The 20,937-nt window shown below is 43.2% G+C and overlaps 1 protein-coding gene across 2 annotated transcripts in view; it reads right to left on the bottom strand.

Moving 5' to 3' along the window:
• The window catches only part of MEGF11 (multiple EGF like domains 11), a 213,583-nt gene that overhangs the window by 60,309 nt on the left and 132,337 nt on the right, over positions 1-20,937 (bottom strand). For both annotated transcript variants that reach the window (XM_075159743.1, XM_075159742.1), the window contains exon 8: positions 854-974. In XM_075159743.1, the coding sequence (XP_075015844.1) occupies positions 854-974 (121 nt within the window). The remainder of the gene's footprint in view (positions 1-853; positions 975-20,937) is intronic.

Raw genomic sequence — 20,937 nt, 5'->3', positions numbered from 1 at the left:
GGATACATGGGTTATGCTCACTACCAGGCACGTAAGGGAATTACGGACACATGTGTGGGAAGAAAAGAGGTTAGTCTTGCAGACAGTCTCCGGAGAAAGCAAGACTTCTTGTTTCCCCAAACAAAGGACAGCCACATCCTGCAACCCCATGCCAGCTCAGGGGACAGAGGATACCTGCACATGGCTGGAGCATCACAGTGTCAGGGTACAGCAAGGACAGGGAGCTGAGGGAGGCAACAAGGGCAGACAGCCAGGGCCCACCCCACAGTCCCCAAGCAGAGGGTTGGCAGCCAGGATTGGCGAGGAGCCCGGACCACCAAGAGATCCTATGGGAATGAGACCGGTCCAAGGTCGAGAGAGGCAGGCAGTCTGCAGGTCAGGGTCAGGTCTGGTGAGCATAACCACGGCTGGGCACAGCCCAGTGCAATGGGCTAAAGAAAAGACAGGCTGGAGGCTGCCTCTGCTCCCCGGCCCAGTTGTGTCACTCTAAGCACGGAGGGGAGAACAGGGGCTTTCAAGTCCTGGAGAAATGGGGCAGCAAAGTGATAGAGAAAGAACCCCAACTGCCTGGAGATTGCTTTGCATTTCTTTTGGAGAGGAGCTGTGGCTCTGCCAGCACACTTAGTTCTGTGACATGTTCTTGCAGCAGAGCAGTTAAGTCTGGCCCCTGCTCAGGGCAGAGACAAAACATACAGTCAAGCCCCTGTTGAGTTTTGATACTTGGGCAGACTGTTGAATTACCGACAGGCACAAGAAAATAGTGGAGTTACTCACTGCACAGCTGTGCCACTTTAAAAGGGGAGAAGCATTGATGCGAAATTGTAGACAATTGTTAAAAATGAATTTTGTTTACCTTCTTTGCAATAGCACAGACCATCCACAGGGGAACACGCGCCATCATTTTTGCAATTACAAACTGATGAGCAATTGGTACCGTAGGTTCCTGCCATGCAGGTAATGGTGCAGTCATCTCCCTGCGAACCAAAGAAAGTCAGAGTCAGCTAAAGAAATCTGAATTGCAGGAAATTCCCATCTCTGCACAGGGAGGCTTTCTCTTTCACAAGAGTGAACAGTGTTATGAGTTGATTGCTGAGTCTTCAGCACTTGAGCAGTCACCGTTGCTTCCCATGATTATGATGCAATTAGTGCTTTGATTGACTTAGAGGAAAGGGACAAGTTTCTGGCGTTCATTCAGCAGGAGGTGGGGAAGTTACAAAAACAAACCTCCTAGAACAGATGTTAGATCATTAAGCAAAACATCACTTACGAAACACTAATCACAAAATATACAGTCTGAAACCGTGCAAAGATTGCTCTGCATTTCTTGGAAAATATATTCTAAGAATAGGGTTGTTAAAAAGCTAAAGGGTCTTATATGTGCTCATCTTCCACAGACTGGCAGAGAGGAAAACTACATGGCAGGTGCATTAGACCTTTTTGATGGGTAGCTGGTACCTGCATTTGTTTTCAATTAATTTGCATGAGATTGTGACTTTAGGAAGAACGCTGAACAAGGAGTGATGCGTATGTCAGAGAGAGGAGGTACACAGAGCAGAACACAGAAACAGATGGTCTCTGTCCTATTTCTGCTTTGGGTGTGGGGAAAGTGAGGGAAAGGAGAGTAAATACTTATATGTTACAGAAATACAGAGTATTCAACAATAAATTATGGTACGCTGTATGCACTGATTAGTTTGTGTGGCTGAAAGGAGAGACACAGTTCTTACTTATTGTTCATCTGATACAACAAGGGAATTAAAATGTGAGTACAATTCTTTTAAACCTACTTACTGAATCCCATAGTCGGGTCTACATATGTTAGCATATACAAGGCACTTTTGCTCCTTTTTCTTCTATGTGTAGTCCTGACTTTCACATCACAAATTAGCTCCTAAATTTACTTCTTCGGTGAGTCAAACTTTAATAATTTAGTTGTATGTCAGAGAAAGCTATCCTACTCCAAAGTTAAATAGTAACTACATTGCACAGTGTGACCTATACCATAGCTCAGGGGAAAAGATATTGGTCAAAATGTATTTTTGCAGGTGAGAGGCTTCATTCTGTGATAGGAGGATCCATTTATCAGGAGAAAAATGCACAAAATGTCAGCTTCCCTATGCCATGGCAAGTACCTCCAGGAGCCTGTATATCACAGCATCAGACACTGAGACAGTAAAAGGAAATATGAACAGATTTCTGAGCACCATAAACCCCCATATGCTTGCTGTAGCAGTTCTGCCTAGCACCAGTATGACTCATCCTATTTTATACTAAAAACCTCTGTTTAGGGGGAAGTAAAAGAAATGGTTAAAATATGTACCGCTCAGCAGTAAATCCTACAAGTCTCTGATTTTTGAGTGAAAGCAGTGTTTGCAAAAGATGCTATCTTTGACCTTGGTGGAGTAAAACAAGTTCCCCTGAAAAGGCCTGGCAGTAAAAGGTGCTGTCTTGACAGCCAGAAAATCCGAAGCACGCTGCCCCTCATTACCCTGCCAGCATGCCTACAGAATGAGCTACAGGAACCCAGAGCTGAGCGGGACGGCAGAGGGGCATTCAGTCTCCACGCCTAATCAATCCTCTGCCTTTCTCCTGTGTGTGACAATTAGACAGCCAATTAGTGCCACTTAGAAAGCCGTATCTTGTGTGAATGAAACTCCCAACTCATTTCATGTACAACACAGAACTGCTGGTACTGCTAATAATTTCTATGACAACTGACCTTATCTGGATTTGAACTGGTTATCTAGAACTAAAAGAAAATTCCTTTGAAAAGGAAAATAGAACGGAGTGATGCGGAGCTAAAATATGCCCTTGGGAACCAGGTTAACTAAAACAGCATCTGGGCCACATGTGGGAGCAGAGGGTGGATTTCCAGTTCCTCAGCTGACTCTCTGTGACCGCAGATCCGCTCTGCTCTGCAGTAAGTTCTCCCTGGCCACGTGCACAACTGGTGCGGATTCACCGGTTTTCTGTAGACTTGCTCTGCGTGGAGGGCAGTCAGACACAGACACTTCGGGTATCCCAAAGAAAAGGTACTGTACACAAGCTAAACATCAGGCTGTTTCATCTTTATTCACCATGCCTTTGAGTGTTGGCATTTACTTTAATATACTATACTTTATGGACTAACACAGGTTGGTCATTCTGGCTGTCCACCTTATACGCACTTACTTTGCAAACAAACCTTAACTGAAAAAATAACTGGCTTAATGAGATTTCTATCCCCGGGTTTGACAAGCGAGCCCTTCAGAGCTCTCTGAGTGACAACTGCCAAATACACTTAACTTCTTAATTACATAAGAGGAAAATGCACTTGAACTATAGCACTGGCTCTAAGATTTTATTAATTATAAATGCACACCCCGTTATTAACATTTTGAACTTGATTTGGGAGAATGACCTATGAAATAAAATGCATTCAGGTACTGTTAAAGATATGTAAATTCCACCTCCCTCTCACCACCTGCCCAAGGGAATAATGCCGCAGTATACGTCTATCCAGTTGTTAATGAGTTATATATTCTATTAAACTGATTTCAAATGTTGTGTATTGAATCTTTACTCTTGCAATATGGTACTTTATATTTCTATCCTATTTAGTAAAATTAGTCAACAGCTGTGCTTCTTATGTTGATTATTCTTTTTTCTATTAAGATCAGGAGGTTAATGAGAGTAGTGAAATGCCTGGATGTGGTATACATGGTAGGAAGGAGTAGCTAATTCAATCAAAGGTATACCCCTGAAAATGTTAAAGCTATATTAAGAAATCTAGCTATAAATAGCTTGGTATTTTATATCTCTATTTTCTAAGTCAGAATGATCCATATGGACATCACAAACTTTCAAAAGCGCTTCATTTTCTTCATCATTTTCAGTTAGAAGGCCCAGTTTATCAAAATATCAAAAATCTATCCAATGTATTCTTTCCTAATTTCGGGGGTCCAATCTGACTCTAACATAATCAATGGAAAAACTTTCTTTACGGGATGTGGGATCAGGGCCAGCTCCAGTAAACGCCCCGCTCCGTGTGTGACGCAGCATGTTCCTGCCCTCCGCTTTGCATTACACCTTCCCAGGCCCCAATCTGCGAGATGGCACCTCCGTACAACCAAGGACAGGGTGTCCCACATCTCCACACAGCTGCTCGGAAGCTAACACGAGTGAGCCTTTTTTTGTTTGCAATCCAAATCTGATGGGAGTATCCCAACATAGCAAAGATACAGGTGGGGGATCTGTGATCCCTGGGACCCTAAAAAGTCAGCTTTAAATCAAACTGAATGGTGGCACTAATGTAACTAACACCATCTATACGATCTTCCATACCTTTAAGTACTTCAGAAATACTAACTAATTGTTGCTGAAACTAAATGACAGACCTTTCTAGCACCAGGAGAGGTTTGGGCATCCAGTTCTTGTTATTGTTAAATCTCTCCTATGTATTGAGGGTTAGGTCCAAGGAACCAAACTCCATTAATAACTCAGGCTGCCAGCTCACATCCATCAGCATCAAATATTAATAGACTCACGAGGGCCAGAGCATACATCTTTCCGGATGGCAGTCAATAATATGTCTTGTTTCTCTTCAGGGAGAGGGGAAGACTTTCTTCCACAAAAATTATTATTGTACAATATTAGTAGAGCTTAAAGACACACTGCTGCCTTAGGTGTTAGCTGTGTTAACAAGCTCTGGACACTTCAGAAAGCGTTTTCCCTGGATTAATGTTGCCCTAACAGATTAGATTTCTTGTTTCTGTTAAAAATATATTCCTGCTGTAAACAATGACCAACTCCCTTTAAAATCCTTTTCCGGTGTTCAATACAAAGATTTGTATTTATTCCTGTACATTTTGGATCGGGCCTTTAAATCTGTGAAAATGCATTTTCAAAGGAAAAAAAAAAGGATATCCCAAAACATATGGGGAGTTAATAACCCAGCAATGGTCAACAACACCTGGTGAAGTCTGCACCCACACCTGGTCTGTCTCAAAGTTTGTCTATTTAAGGATGTGAAATTAAAAATTTTAGAGGTAGCTACAGTATACAGGAATAAATTTGCCTTGGAGGGCTAAAGCCTGGTTCCACTGAAGTCAGTGGCAAAACAGAAAATCAATTTTTCAAGGCCTCTGCAATGCAGAAGACTAACAGGGGTGTTATTGAACCTGGCCTCAAGTTTGCATGATAAAGACCTATGTGACAGGTTTGTTTGAGTGTTCTTAAGGTTTCATCTGTCAAGGTGCTGAAAATCCTCAACTCCCATGCAGATTATTAGGGGGGACTGACAACACTGAAAGGCAACATATTTGAACCTTTGGTAATCTGTAATGTGACTCCAACTAATCTGAGATTTTTAACACGGTCTCTGATTTCCTCCCTCTCCCCCTCCTCGCCTTTTTTGTGCCAGCTGAATTAGAGGTGCAACACTGTCACCAGCAACAGGGAAGCTCGATGCTCAGTTCTCAGAGCTCACAGTGCAGGCACTAAACAGAAAGAAGGGCATGGTGCAGTGCCATATGTATGTAATGATAAACAGATCAGAAAGACAAAATGCAGGTGCTGTTTGTACCTGATGCCTGTGTGTCCAGATAAGCTGATTGGGATGGATTTGATACATAAAAGTATATATTTATATGTACACACATTACGGGGCACACCAGTGTGCTGGTACACAGTGTCTGTGCAGTGATGCAGATCACAGATACAGTTCTGTATATTTACTTATTTAATTGTGACATTTACAATTAACCCAAAGTGGTTCTCCACAAACATTCCCTCAAGGTAAACATATGGTATCCAGCAACACAAACTGTCAGAACAAACTAATTTCCCTAATGGTGTTCCAGTGGAAATTAATGTGCTCTTCATAAGCGTATTAGCAGCAGTAGGAAACTTTGTACTTTTATCGGTCTTCTCCTCCACCCCAGACTCAAGCAATTTATTCATGACCTTACCATACAGCATCTTTAGTTTTCCAGACATAATGATGTCCTCTGGCAGAATTCCTTTCCCCTCTGGGTGTTACTAATTACTCCCTGCAGATGCTATTATTGGTGCTAATGATAAAATGCAGAAAAAAGGTTGGGGAAGGATCTTGTGCCCCGAAGACGACAAGCATTCAGTTTGCAGGTAATCACTGTTACTAAGAACTGACAAATGTTCCTTTATCCACTTCGCAACATTATATGATGTAGCTTGATATACATCTAAAACGGCACAATGAAACCACTGATGACCTTATTCAGTCTCCTTTTCCCTTTGCCCTTTTTATGGGAGAAGATGGGGTAAGGTGGAAAGGATGGGAAAGAGCTTTCTTTTGCTTAAAAAGTGACTCTACAGCTCATGACTCATCCAAAGACACAACCATTGGCAGTCCTGAATGCCGAAGTCTTTCATTAAATCATACAGCACTTCCAACAGCCATCTGCAAAGCTTTCCCCAATCTGCACCTCAGTGGCATCACAGTCCTCTGAGCATACTGTAAAACCTGGACGTGCCGTAAGGACCAAGAACAGCTACCTTTGGGAGCGGGAAGAACTTACCGCTTTGCTTCCTATAATCTTACAAGGACTTACAAATGGATGTCAGCACTTCACCTCTGAATTTGTGCTAATATGCTAATTCATACAGTAAATTTCACATAAAATGCCAACTTCAAAATGAGTCATCCTGATAATAATCCTTAAATTTGGTGTTTGATCAAAAGTATTCAGCAAAACATGCACCCAAACAAAATGGAAACTTTATTTGTTATAAAGAGATTAGTAAGTAAAATTATTATAAATAATGTTAATTTTAAGTACTTACAGTACTTTATTAAAATACTTTTTAATTTCATTTTACTGGTTATAGCCAAAGCCTTTGTTACACAAAAGCAAAGCTGGGAGCACTGATTGTGAGGGGAGTAAAAGTTACCACAAAGCAACTGTGGTTTGTTTTTTCCAAATTGTTTGTACAAAATCTGGCTGAACTTTGTGGATTCCTATTTTATGTATTTGCTGTGGCCTGCTACAGGCTGCTACTTGCGCAACACATGTTACTCCCTCAGTAAGGCCACAGAAGGGTGGCCTTCAAAAGGGACTTCAGGGCGCTGGGGCGACTGGTAGGAGGATCGGGAGCACAGGTAGTTTTTTCCTCGATCCCTTTAGTGGCGGGGCGGAACACCGAAAGGAACAGGAAAACTCATCGGATCAACACGTGGCTCAGGGGCTGGTGCCATCAACAGAATTTTGGCTTCTTTGACCACGGGGAGGTTTACATGGCACCGGGCCTGCTGGCGACGGACGGAGTTCAGCTGTCTCGCAGGGGGAAAAGGATTCTCGCGTGTGAGTTGGCCGGGCTCATCGAGAGGGCTTTAAACTAGATTTGAAAGGGGACGGGGATAAAACCAGGCTCTCTAGAGAAGAGCCTAGGGTCCGCACGCCATTGTCGGGGGAGAAATCGGCAGCCCAGCTCAAGTGCATCTATACCAATGCACGCAGCATGGGCGGCAAACAGGAGGAGCTGGAAGCCATTGTGCAGCGGGGTAGCTATGACCTAGTCGCCATCACGGAAACGTGGTGGGATGAGTCGCACGATTGGAGTGCTGCAATGGACGGCTATAAGCTTTTCAGAAGGAACAGGCGAGGAAGGAGAGGCGGTGGAGTAGCCCTGTATGTTAGGGAATGCTTCGACTGTCTAGAGCTCAATGATAGTGATGACGAGGTCGAGTGCTTGTGGGTAAGGATGAGGGGAAGGCCAACAAGGCAGATATCCTGCTGGGGGTCTGTTATAGACCACCTGGCCAGGAAGAGGAGGCAGACGAAATATTCTACCAGAGGCTGGCAGAAGTCTCCCAGTCGCTAGCCCTTGTTCTTGTGGGGGACTTCAACTTTCTGGATGTCTGCTGGAAATACCACACGGCAGAGAGGAAACAGTCGAGGAGGTTCCTGGAGTGTGTGGAGGGTAACTTCCTGACGCAGCTGGTAAGCGAGCCCACCAGGGGAGATGCCTCGCTTGACCTGCTGTTCACGAACAGAGAAGGGCTGGTGGGAGATGTGGTGGTCGGAGGTCGGCTTGGGCTTAGCGACCATGAAATGGTAGAATTCTCGATACTTGGTGAAGTAAAGAGGGGGGCCAGCAAAACCGCTACCATGGACTTCCGGCGGGCGGACTTTGGCCTGCTCAGGACACTGGTCGAGAGGATCCCTTGGGAGACGGTCCTGAAGGGCAAAGGGGTCCAGGAAGGCTGGACGTTCTTCAAGAAGGAAGTCTTAAAGGCGCAGGAGCGGGCTGTCCCCATGTGCCGCAAGAAGTACGGGCGGGGAAGGCGACCGGCCTGGCTGAACGGGGAGCTCTGGCTGGGACTCAGGGAAAAAAGGAGAGTTTATCACTTGTGGAGGAAGGGTCAGGCAACTCAGGAAGAGTACAGGGATCGCGTTAGGTCGTGCAGAGAGGAAATTAGAAAGGCAAAAGCCCAGCTAGAACTCCACCTGGCCACTGTCGTGAGAGACAACAAAAAATGCTTTTATAAGTATGTTAATGACAAAAGGAGAGCCAAGGAGAATCTCCATCCTCTATTGGATGCGGGGGGGAACGTTGCCACCAAGGATGAGGAAAAGGCTGAGGTACTCAACGCCTTCTTTGCCTCAGTCTTTAGTAGTCAGAATGGTTATCCTCAGGGTACTCAGCCCCCTGAGCTGGAAGACAGGGACGACAAGCAGGATAAACCCCCCATAATTCAAGAGGATGAAGTTCATGACCTGCTATGCCACCTGGATGTTCACAAGTCTATGGGGCCGGATGGGATCCACCCGAGGGTTCTGAGGGAGCTGGCGGAGGAGCTTGCCGAGCCGCTCTCCATCATTTACCAGCAGTCCTGGTTAACTGGGGAAGTCCCGGACGACTGGAGGCTCGCCAATGTGACTCCCATCTACAAGAAGGGCCGGAAGGAGGATCCGGGGAACTACAGGCCGGTCAGCCTGACCTCGGTGCCGGGGAAGATCATGGAGCGGTTGGTTTTGAGGGTGCTCACGAGCCATGTCCGGGACAACCAGGGGATCAGGCCCAGCCAGCACGGGTTCATGGAAGGCAGGTCCTGCTTGACCAACCTGATCTCCTTCTATGACCAGGTGACCCGCCTAGTGGATGAGGGAAAGGCAGTGGATGTGGTCTACTTGGACTTCAGTAAGGCCTTTGACACTGTCTCCCACAGCATTCTCCTAGAGAAGCTGGCGGCTCACGGCCTAGACAGGTACACTCTTCGCTGGGTAAAAAACTGGCTGGACGGCCGAGCCCAGAGAGTTGTGGTGAACGGAGTTAAATCCAGTTGGCGGCCGGTCACGAGCGGTGTTCCCCAGGGCTCAGTTTTGGGGCCGGTCCTGTTCAATATCTTCATCAATGATCTGGACGAGGGGATCGAGTGCTCCCTCAGTAAGTTTGCAGACGACACCAAGCTGGGCGGGAGTGTTGATCTGCTGGAGGGTAGGAAGGCTCTGCAGAGGGACCTGGACAGGCTGGATCGATGGGCCGAGGCCAACTGTATGAGATTCAACAAGGCCAAGTGCCGGGTCCTGCACTTCGGCCACAACAACCCCAGGCAACGCTACAGGCTTGGGGAAGAGTGGCTGGAAAGCTGCCCAGAGGAAAAGGACCTGGGGGTACTGGTTGACAGCCGGCTGAACATGAGCCGGCAGTGTGCTCAGGTGGCCAAGAAGGCCAACGGCATCCTGGCCTGTATCAGAAATAGTGTGGCCAGCAGGAATAGGGAGGTGATCGTGCCCCTGTACTCGGCACTGGTGAGGCCGCACCTCGAATACTGTGTCCAGTTTTGGGCCCCTCACTACAAGAAGGACATGGAGGTGCTGGAGCGCGTCCAGAGGAGGGCAACGAAGCTGGTGAAGGGCCTGGAGCACAAGTCTTATGAGGAGCGGCTGAGGGAACTGGGGTTGTTTAGCCTGGAGAAGAGGAGGCTGAGGGGAGACCTCATCGCACTCTACAACTACCTGAAAGGAGGGTGTAGCGAGGTGGGTGTTGGTCTCTTCTCCCAAGTAACTAGCGATAGGACAAGAGGAAATGGCCTCAAGTTGTGCCAAGGGAGGTTTAGATTGAACATTAGGAAAAATTTCTTTACTGAAAGAGTGGTCAGGCCTTGGAACAGGCTGCCCAGGGAAGTGGTGGAGTCACCATCCCTGGAGGTATTTAAAAGACGTGTAGATGAGGCCCTTAGGGACATGGTGTAGTGGGCATGGTGGTGTTGGGTTGATGGTTGGACACGATGATCTTAGAGGTCTTTTCCAACCTGTATGATTCTATGATTCTATGATTCTATGATTCTAAGAACCTGGGCCAGATTCTCTTTTCTGGCCTGTGGGGCCCCTAGAGCCTCTCATTCCCTCATCTGGGTTTTTCTGTTTCCCATTGCACAGCCTCACAATTGATCCGAGATACATTAACAGTATATTTGCATTATTTTTATTTCAAAAAAAAGGAGTATACCTACGGTCCCAGAGCTGTATGGGTTTCAGAGCAACAATAATCCATACATCTTCCCAGAAGGGGCCTTCCCCATTGCATTGACCACACATCCAGGAAGCCTTTGGCCACAGCTTAGGAAAGCCTTTGATTAGGATTTGGCTACCTGGAGAGTAATTTGTACTTATCAAGATTGGAGAACTTGTGCAGCCTTTCAGTCTGGGCACCAGGTATGCATATGTAGAGCTGGAATTAACTGCACAGAGCTCATGGTTTCCAGCACAGTAAATCCCAACTGTGCGGGATTTATTGTGCAGGATGCAAAGATCTATGCATCTAAGGAGTCAGGCACTGCACATTGGCTCAGGGTCCTTTCAAACATCCAGGGAATCCAAGGCATGGGCCCCGAGGTCTGTGTCTGAATACGTCCCTGCCCCACTAACTCATGGGAAAGACGTGACGGAGGCGAGCTGCACCGACAGCGCTGGCGGCAGCAGAGCCCTGGGTGCCCTCACTCCAGGCACAGAGAGGGTTTTCTCCATGTGCATGCACCGCACGATCCGCGGTACAGTAAACCCGCACAGGCACACTAATAGACACTGTGTGTGCAGGATAGGTCTCATCTTTTGAAGCGGAGGGTGTGCAGAATCTCACCGCTCTCCTGTCCTCCAGCATCTTAGTTCCAACATGCTTCATACATCCAAAAGGAACAATGCTCTGGCACAATAAAACAGATGATGAAGTGGAGCAGTACTCTCTAAGAATAAAGGCAGCAAATTCTAGCTTTGTGAGGGTTTTTTGCCTCCATGAAATCAAGTGAAAACAAATACAAATAGAACATTCATTAAAAAAATTGGATTTTGCATACTAAAACTCAGCAAACCTGAGCTGGATTTCTGTCAGTGAGCACTATAATCCCCCTCACCACCAGGGAATAGTTTTCTAGTTTGCACTAAAAATATGCCCAATATCAGTCAGTTATATGCAATTAAAAAAATCCATTCCTACTGTTCAATATGCACCTAAATATGTGCATTAAAAAAAAGAAAGAGAATTCAATAAAGAGAGCAGGCAAGAGATAGCACCCTTCCCCTGGCTCCCGTAAATCAGTGTAGCACTGTTGGTGGCAAAAAAATCTAGACTAACTTTACAACGCTTGAATATCTGCCTGGTTTAGTATTTAGGCCTTAACTGCAGAGCACTTTAGTGTCAGCGAGGCAATGAATACAGCATCATATAATTAAATGTGTTCACAAGGAAAGTAGTGTGGAGTGATCGTCAACCTCTGAACAAGATTCTTCTATATAGTCAGCATTTTTCACCTAATAAAATATCACAAAACAGATTTATCCAGAAGGGACCTCTCCAAAAATAGGAGATTGGATTTAGGCTGGGTAGAACAACTCCCACATCTTTTCCTCGGGACATTTCATCTGGTGAGACGGCGCATCATACCTGAGAGGACAGCCTCCCACGGGCAGCCTGTAATGGAGTACAAGCAACATAGCCATGCACAGTTCAGAAAACATGATGGAGGTCAGTGTTCAGCTAAATCTGATGGGTGTGCAGAGCTCAGCCACCCCCAGCAGTTGGCTACGTAAGGGCAAGATACGGAAACAAACTCCTAACTCTGTTCACAGTGGAGCTGAGGAGATTGTTTGTGGAGCAGGTATTTCAGGTGGAAATGAAAACATCTATAATACGTGAGTTTAGATTTACTTAATGGGAAGATATATTATCAAGGCAGGTCAATCACATCTATATCAGGAGGATTACTAATGTACATTATGGGGCCAGCTGGATAACCAAGTCCTCTGTTTAGTTAAAGCAATTTAAATCTGGAATAGGGCCACTTCAGATTTATTCAGGTAAGGCAGGGAGCAGGCTCTCAGAATATTTTAAACTTAACTCTGGGGAAGCGATAAAGAGTCAAACACCTGTGGGGCTCATTGCTGTTACTATAATGAACTTTGATCAGCTGCTATTCTAAAATGCTCCAAAAAACATGGCTGTATCACAATTAAATGTCCCAAAAGGTAAAATGGCCCAGGCATAATGTGCATTATTTCAAGTCAGTGGAAAGTATTTACATGCCTGAGAAGTATATCCTTGGTACATGTGCTCTTCGTGATGTACTCAACAGGCTACTTGTGTCCAAACTGTGGGACAGAAGCTAGCTAAGTATGTCAAAATACTAAAGCGCAGTCTCCTTGAATACTACTGGTAAAGACAAAAAAAGCTGTTTTCTTCTGCTTTTTTAAATGGAGGCGTCTGAATTGGAGTTATTACTATGGCAAAGGAAAGATTTTAACACACTATGTGCAGTTCCATCATTTTCTTTCCCAGAATTGGGCAGAATAGATCAGTGGCTAACAGAAGCCTAAGTCATCTGGAAATACAGAGGAGCACTTCAGTGCAGTGCAGGGCACTTCAGAGTGAGAATTCGGAGCTGGCTATGACAATTCTGCACCAGCTGTTTTATGGGAGTACCTTTGTCTGGAAATTAGAGGTGGTTTTTGCTCTGTCCACATAGCCTGAATGGCACAGTCCAATATCTACCTTGTAGAACAATTGTGGCCTCCTGACTTTTTTGCAATAATAAATTTGGGCTCTGGCTGACAAGTCTGAACAGTTCTGCAAAAAGAACATTGCAAAACCAGGAAATAAAAGGTATAATTTATACTTTCAGCCTCTATGACATCCTCTGGCAAGAAGATCCACAGTTTAATTATAAATACAAAGGAGAAAAATTATCTTTATGTGTTTGCTTCAAATCCACTGCCTGATTTTTAATTGGGAAACTTCTTATACTGTGATAAATAGCAAACATGCCTTCCTTCTTCCCCTTCCCCCATGGTGTAAGAGAACTCTCACATATCTACCCTCGGTGACCCCTTTTCTAAGCAAAATCATCCTACTCTCTTATTCTCATTTTATGGGAGCCATTTCACAATTTAATTACGCATTCTGTGAAAAGCACCATCTTTGTCTTTAAATCTGCTGTGCAATCATTTAATTGGTTGCCCCTTTTTCCTGTGTTATTAGAAATAGTAAATAACCATTTCTTGTTCATGTTCTATGCCCCATCCACAGTTGCATAGATCTCTGTGGTATCCTTCCTCAGCCATCTGTTTTCTGAGCTGAGTTCTAGCTTATCAAGTCACTCTTTGTATAGAAGCTATTCCATATAAAAGATGATCTTTGTCACCATTCGCTACTTCCATTATATCCTTTGTAAGCAGGAATCAGCCAAACTGTACGCAGTAATTTGAGATTTAGATATATTATGGGTTTACACAATACCACAAAAATGGTTTTTCCATCCTGTTTTGTCCTCTTCCTGATCATTCTAACTATTCTATCTGGTGCTCTGGATTCGTTTGTTTTTTGACTGGTGCCAGAGGTTTTTCAAAAAACTATCCACTGTGATTGTCTGATCTCTTTCCCTGAATGGTAGGAATTAAATAAGAACTCACCTCTTTTGTATTTACTTAACATTATTTTCCCGACGTCTATTACTCTACATTTTTGAACACTGAATTTCAACCTACCCAGTCATTCAGTAACATGAAAACTTTCCCCAAATTTCCTACTATCTTTCTATTTGACAATCCCAATAGTTTTGCATCATTTGCAAACTTTCTTTTAGAATTCTTCTACGGCTATTGTACTATACAATTAAGGATAATGTCCAGGCATAGTCTCAAATCTAAATTTCCCTACCACGCACACTGTTTGCACTCACCAGTGTGGTCACTAGCTGAGACCTGCCCCTTTCTGCAGCAGAAGCTGCCAAACAAGTTCAGTACATCAGTGCATGCCTGAACTCTTGTTCACGCAGACTGGATGGACTGAGTCCCGGAGGAGCTAAATGTGCTGTACACAGCAGGTATCCTCACCTGGTCTCTTGCTAAGAGCACTGAAGCCACAGAAGCAGCAATGTGGATGGAAAATATGCAGGTGTGGGGCTGATGATGCTAACACCTGTGGTTGACCTTGGTTCTGAGCTGCATGATCCGTAAGTGGAAGGATCAAAGCAAAAAAAGAAAGCATCTAAAAAAGAAAAGATATGACAACTTTAAGCTAATGGGGTTTGCGATGTACCTTCGGAAAAGCTGGTAAATAACCTGGCAATCATGCACAGGCAGATAAACAGATATCCCCTTCAAACTTTCACAGATATTCCTAAATCCAAAAACCTACAGCAAAAGAGTTCAAGATCTGGTAAAATTTCAGTTGCTCTTTGGCATAAGAAAACACACCAGGACTTTCCATTTATACATGTCTGATTGTAAAGGATAGTGTCTTTTCCTTTGACAGTACAGTTAGATAGAAAATAAAATGAAAAACTGACCTGTAACTTAAATCCTGTACTTAGGTAGTTATAATGAAGTCAGTTTGCAATTTGAACTATCAGGAGAGTCAGATACCAACACTTTTATGCATAGATCCACAGATAGTGTGGATAAAGATATATACATTTAGAAGCTTAATAGATGAAAAGAGACACTGCTATTGGCAAGCGGTTTATTCCTCTGCAAAATTCAGATCAAATAACTCAGTCTGAACAGAATATTGAGTTCCACTGATTCTGAATGAGGCTACAGGAAAGGAAATGCAATTTGACACAGCCACATTGCCAATTAAGGATAAAATACAGGAAATATGTCAACTAGCAACAAAGGCAGAGGCATTCAGGCTTTCTATATGAAGTTGGTTCCTTTGGACCCACTTATGAAAACTTTGGAGTTATTCAGGTAAATAAAACTGCAGCAGAGCCCAGAAGTAAAAGTAAATATAAGAAGAAAGAGGAGGAGACCTGGGATTTGCTCACAGTTCTTATCAAATTATAGACACTGTGTGTGACTGAATAAGTTCTCATTAGTAGAGGCAGTCACTGAGACAAACACCACTCTCATATATCTGGGACAATCCCACCAAAGCTAGCAGTTGTGTTCAGGTAAACTTGGGCTGACAAAGTAGAATTTGAGCTGTCACAGACAATTTCTGAAGCTTGTACATTGAGAGAGCAAGCAAACAAAATGAAACAGAAGTAGTTCATAAAAGGGTCTGAAAAATTCCATTGAATTCAAAGAAAGGGATGCAGTTTCCACAACTGAGGGAGACCCACTGTGTCTTGTGCATCCAGTGACCTTGTTAAATACTCCGGTACAATAGCTCACCTGCTCAAAAGCATACAACCAACGCCCTGAAGTGAGAGAAGACCCTTCATTATGGCTCCTGCAGCCAGCCGCTGACATGAAGACTGTCAGGGTTTAGGAGAACACAGGCTCCTAAATGCTGTGGCTGCCGGTGCTCCAGCAGAAATGTCTAATTGGTCAATACGAGCTCCGGGGGGAGAACACCAACAAGCCGAATAGGCAGCAAGCACCTGGTTCATTGATATAAAAATCAACAGGGGAGTGGCTTAGTCTGAAAGCCTGGGAATACACAGGTGGCCTCCACATAATGATCTTCCCTGTTGGGATCTGAATGTAAGATATCTTCTTCTGTAATACAGCAGAGCCAGAAGAATCCATTTGTGAGTTGTTATTGAAATACTGGGTTTAGGCCGCATCCAGTTTCTTTGCATTGAGATGATGTTCATTGTTTCCTAGTCTACATGCGGCAGGGCCATCTCAGAAGTGGATCGACTTTTGTTGTGGTTTAACCTGGCAGGCAGCCAAACACCACACAGCCGCTTGCTCACTCCTCCCCCCACAATGGGATGGGGGAGAGAATCAAAAAAAAAAAAGGTAAAATTTGTGGATTGAGATAAAGACAGTTTAATAGAACAGAAAAGGAAGAGAAAATGATAACAACAACAACAACAACAACAATGATAGAATATACAAAACGAGTGATGCACAAGGCAATTGCTCACCACCCACCGAGCAATGCCCAAACAGCGATTGCTACTTCCTGGACCATGCCTCCTATTTATATACTATTTATGACGTCATATGGTATGGAATACCCTGTTGGCCAGTTGGGCTAGCTGTCCTGGCTATGCTCCCTCCCAGCTTCTTGTGCACCTGGCAGAGCATGGGAAGTTGAAAAGTCCTTGACTAGCAGACTACTTAGCAACAACTAAAAACATCAGTGTTATCAACATTCTTCTCATACTAAGTCCAAAACACAGCACTAGGAAGAAATTTAACTCTATTCCAGCCGAAACCAGGACAACTTTTCAGAAAGGCACCTGCCATTTAAGAAAGATGCAGTACAATCTGGGTGGCTTGCAATGCTTATGAAGGGTGCTGTTCCGAAAGCTCTGAGTATCTGTGCTGTTTGGCCTCACAAAAAGTCCTACAGGGCCTTTGAAATGGATCACACAGCCACGCCACCAAGCTTGACCTGAAGCAATGGTTTGTGAAGGTAAAATGGTAAAATGGCTCAGTCTGCCAGCAAATTTGCCAGTCACTGCTGATAGAAATGGGGTTTGTGATGTACATACTGATCCACAGGGAGCTGGACTGAGATCAAAGTCATTTCATGCAGGCCACTGCACAGCCAAGAGAAGATAATTTTCAATCTGTACTGACCTGGCCTGGATCAGATCTAGTAGCTTAGGGATGCAAAACTTTATAGTCTGTTATTAGTCCCAATGGCCTACAAAAAATAAAAGTATAGCCATTTTACGCACATAAATATGTACTTTTGTATGCATAGAGAAGTGAGTAAGAAAATTCAGAGGTCATCAATGAAAAGGGATATCAAGATACAATTCAGAGGTAGTTTTCTTCTGGTCTATGAATATGCAAAAATCCTGATAGGTACAAATGATTCCTGACCAGCTCTATTTATGTGAGGAATGTACCAAAACATTGGGCATGAGACATTTTGATTTATGTTAATAAACTCAGACCTACCAACATGCAGCCCACCTGACAGAAAAACTTCCGTACAACTAGAAAGTGACAGTTCTTTCACTTCAAGAACAATTTTTCAGCTCACTCTTAATTAGGCTGTATGGAACAGAGTGGTTTTTGTTGCCCGCTTCTTGTTCCACATCCACTTGTGAAGTAATTTGTAAGCTTAGAAAAAATTATCATCAGATGAGTTTTCAGACTTATCTCCATCTAGAAGACACCAAGAAAATGCAAGTTCGAAGGGCAATGCATTCCTCAGAGATCAGAACCAGGAAAGGGGAATCTAGGATGCAGCCATAGTTAGTATAGAGGACCTGATTGTGTTATTGTGACTGATTGTCTCACAATTAATAGCATTTTCACCTTTATCCACTTTACAAGCACCATGTGAATATAATTTTTAACTTTTCGCATCATGGTTTCCCAGGGCACAGTTACATCTTCCATTTTTTAAAAGTTATTTTAGTTGAATTTCCCATATCCCTGTCTTTCACTTTACCCCCAGACCTAAAACTCACATTGATATCTGTTACCAAAGAGACTGCATTTCCTTCCTGCTGACTTTGATAAAATGATCTTCTCAAAGATCTGTTTGGAAAAACTGTTCAGAACACTTCGACTGCCAGGTCTTTTTGCTGTTTCTTCAGCTGCATCCCACTACTCTCTTTGTATCCAAGCAGTCTTGCGCTGCTTCTTGGATCACCAGTGATAGCGCTCTTGGATTGGTTTTGCCTTTCTGTTGTCTATGTCTCTTTACTTCAACGGTAGCTGAGGAATTAGTCAAGGCTACAGAGGGATATTCCCAAACACCCTAAAATGAAGTCTGCTAAGAACTGCTGAATAATTGAGGGGAAACAAAGGAAAAACCAATAAATAGGAAGGAGTTCAAAGACAGCACGGGAATCAATTTCTTCCACGTCATGATTTAATATTCAGTCTTTGTTCAGGCAAAATCCTTTCCTTTTTAGGGAATGCGATGCATGGTACTTTCAACCTGGTTATGCAGGGAGGGGATTATGTGAATTTGAGGTCCGTGAGCCCATCTGAGTGTCCTTTGCTAGCTAACGTGTCATAGGAGACCTGACAGAGAGACAGGGTTACCACAGTGGGGTAGGAAAGGCCAGGGGACTAAGGATAGAAATCGGTGGAAAACAAGGCTCTTTTAGCTCCACTACTTACAGGACAACTTGTTTTACTTTTATTATTAATCAATAATTCACTCACTCCCAGCTACAGCCTACGCTCAAACCCACCTGCACTGTATGGATGCTTTTTTGTGTACCCATTGCCACTACTGCTAGCCATTCACAACGGTTTTGAGACATTGGATTATGAATACAAATAGGAAACCAGGGAGAAGAAAATGCATCTTCCTTGTGCATCTAGGTAATTCATGCAATGAGACTGGGCAAACTATTTCTGTTCCCTGTAATACTCCAGTTAATTGGACAACTGCTGTGCCAGAAAATCTTTTCCCCACCTACAGCAAGTAAAATTTATAACTGGTGGCTGGTAACAAGAACATCTTGATAAAATGGTTGAATTTATTTTATACCTATAAATGAAAAGAGCTCTTAACAAAGGGGGGTAACTGATATGCTCGGTAAATCAAGGATAAAAGGAGACAGGCTCTATTGAAGATTTTTTCCCCTCGTCTTTTCTTTCTAAACCTTTTGATGAGGTGCCCTGTTGCTCTGAGATGAGCTTCCACTGAAGTACTTTTGGAATTATCTCAAAGAGAAACAGATCATTTAAATGAGTTAAAGCCCCCAAAACAGATCCACTATCTCCAACCTTAGTTTCATTTTTTATATTAAGAATTTTGTGAAATTTATAAAATAACTTTACTACTGAACCAGGGGCATATAAGACAAAGAAGTCTCATTCATTTTTTCCTGCTTCCTTCTGAAGTGGTGAAGGATGATACATTTAGAATAAAGATGAAAGCAAATATGTAGAAGAGAGGGAATATTCTGATAAATTTGTATTTATCAACCTTGAGTGTTTAGAAAACACCTACAGGCAATGATTCTTCAAATTTCTTCAGACCTACCTGGGATTTCGGTCCTTCAGGGAAAATTCAATTGACGATAAGATAAGGTGCTCCTTTCTATTTACCTTTTTTTAAATTTTAGACAACAGAGAGAATTTTAAAGGTGTAGGACAGGAGAGGAGGCTTCAATTTTTTTTTTTTATATAGAGGGAAAGATTGTTTTTTCTCTCCTGTATGTTTTCTTCAGGGAACAAGAGATATTGTACGTGCCAGAAGGAAGCCACTCATGGCTGGAATACTCAATACACTAGACCTGTAAGTTCCTTATGACCTCTATAGGTTACACAAAATTATGGTCCTCCTCATTCCTATAGAAGGGTAAATTGGTCATTTTACTCACTGGGTAAGCATGGGACAGGCTAAGACTGGCCTGAGACTCTGTGTGTGGATGTTTGTACTGACTGAGAGATTATCCGTTACAAAGTTTGTTATACATTTGCTATGCATTTGAATAGGTTTATAGCACTATAATATACATTTATTTTTACAAAGTGCTCACGCTATTGTTTATTGTGTGTGACAGGGGCTGACTTTTACTCTGATGTGCAGGCATGTACATGTAAACCTTGGAAGCAATTTGTACCTCTGTGGTAGAGAAAGCATTATGTTGAGAAACTCTGGCATACCAGACAAAATTATGGACTTATAGACCCAGATTAAGCCTGTGTTTCAGTCCTTAAGTGCACAGATTCCCACTGAGCTCAGCTGGAGATATCTATACATAACCACTTATATCAGGATATATTTGAAAGGCATTATTTTATTATGGTTTTAGAATGCAATTTTGATGCAACATCAGCAGAAGATGCAAATGGCTATAGATGCACAGTACTGGGATATATCTTGGAAAGTCTTAGGAAATCCAAATGACATTCCAAAAGCCGAAAAAAAACTTCTAGTAAGAGGTCATCACTCCTATAGTTTCCATACTTTCCTGTACTGTGATTGGCTTGTATGGGATCTACCAATATCGTCAAGGAATAGAAAAATGTCAAAATGAATTCTTTCATTTTGGTGATGAAGTGCTAGTTTTGCTTGCCAGCATGCAGGGTTCAATAAAAGCAGACAGGTCTTCAAAAAATTGCAGCATAAATAGATGAACTCTTTAAAGTAATATAAGTTCTGTCATCTAGATGTGAAATATAGACCTAAGTGCCTGCTGAAGTAAAAGCTGACCGCACATTCCATAGATAAGTGTTAAAGTTTTCTCAGAGTGTCTTGGGCTGAGAAATGTTTTAACTACATATCTCCTTGCCACAATAGACAGAATGAAAGCATTTGAAGTTAAATCCATTTTTCAAAGGAAGAAAACAAAGCATCCATAAAGAAACAAAGGCATATCACAGGATGAGGTCTCTAGACAGCTACTGTTTTCAGGAAAGTTGCAATTAGCTGTGCAATGGGGAAGGTGAACCTAGTTGTATTTCAATGGCATTTATAATGATTTCAGTAGCTAGAACGCTGATAGGTACGTGCAGGGGGTTGGTTTCAAGATTTCCTTGTGAGACAGAAGGTCAGGATTCCTGTGGTCTCCTGTCATATTTAATTCATATCCTCTGGCCTTCT

This window comes from Calonectris borealis, chromosome 11 (assembly GCF_964195595.1).
Source record: "Calonectris borealis chromosome 11, bCalBor7.hap1.2, whole genome shotgun sequence".
NCBI classification, from domain to species: Eukaryota; Metazoa; Chordata; class Aves; order Procellariiformes; family Procellariidae; genus Calonectris; species Calonectris borealis.
Note: the sequence above shows the minus strand (reverse complement) of the source record. Positions and strands in the feature narration are given on the sequence as shown.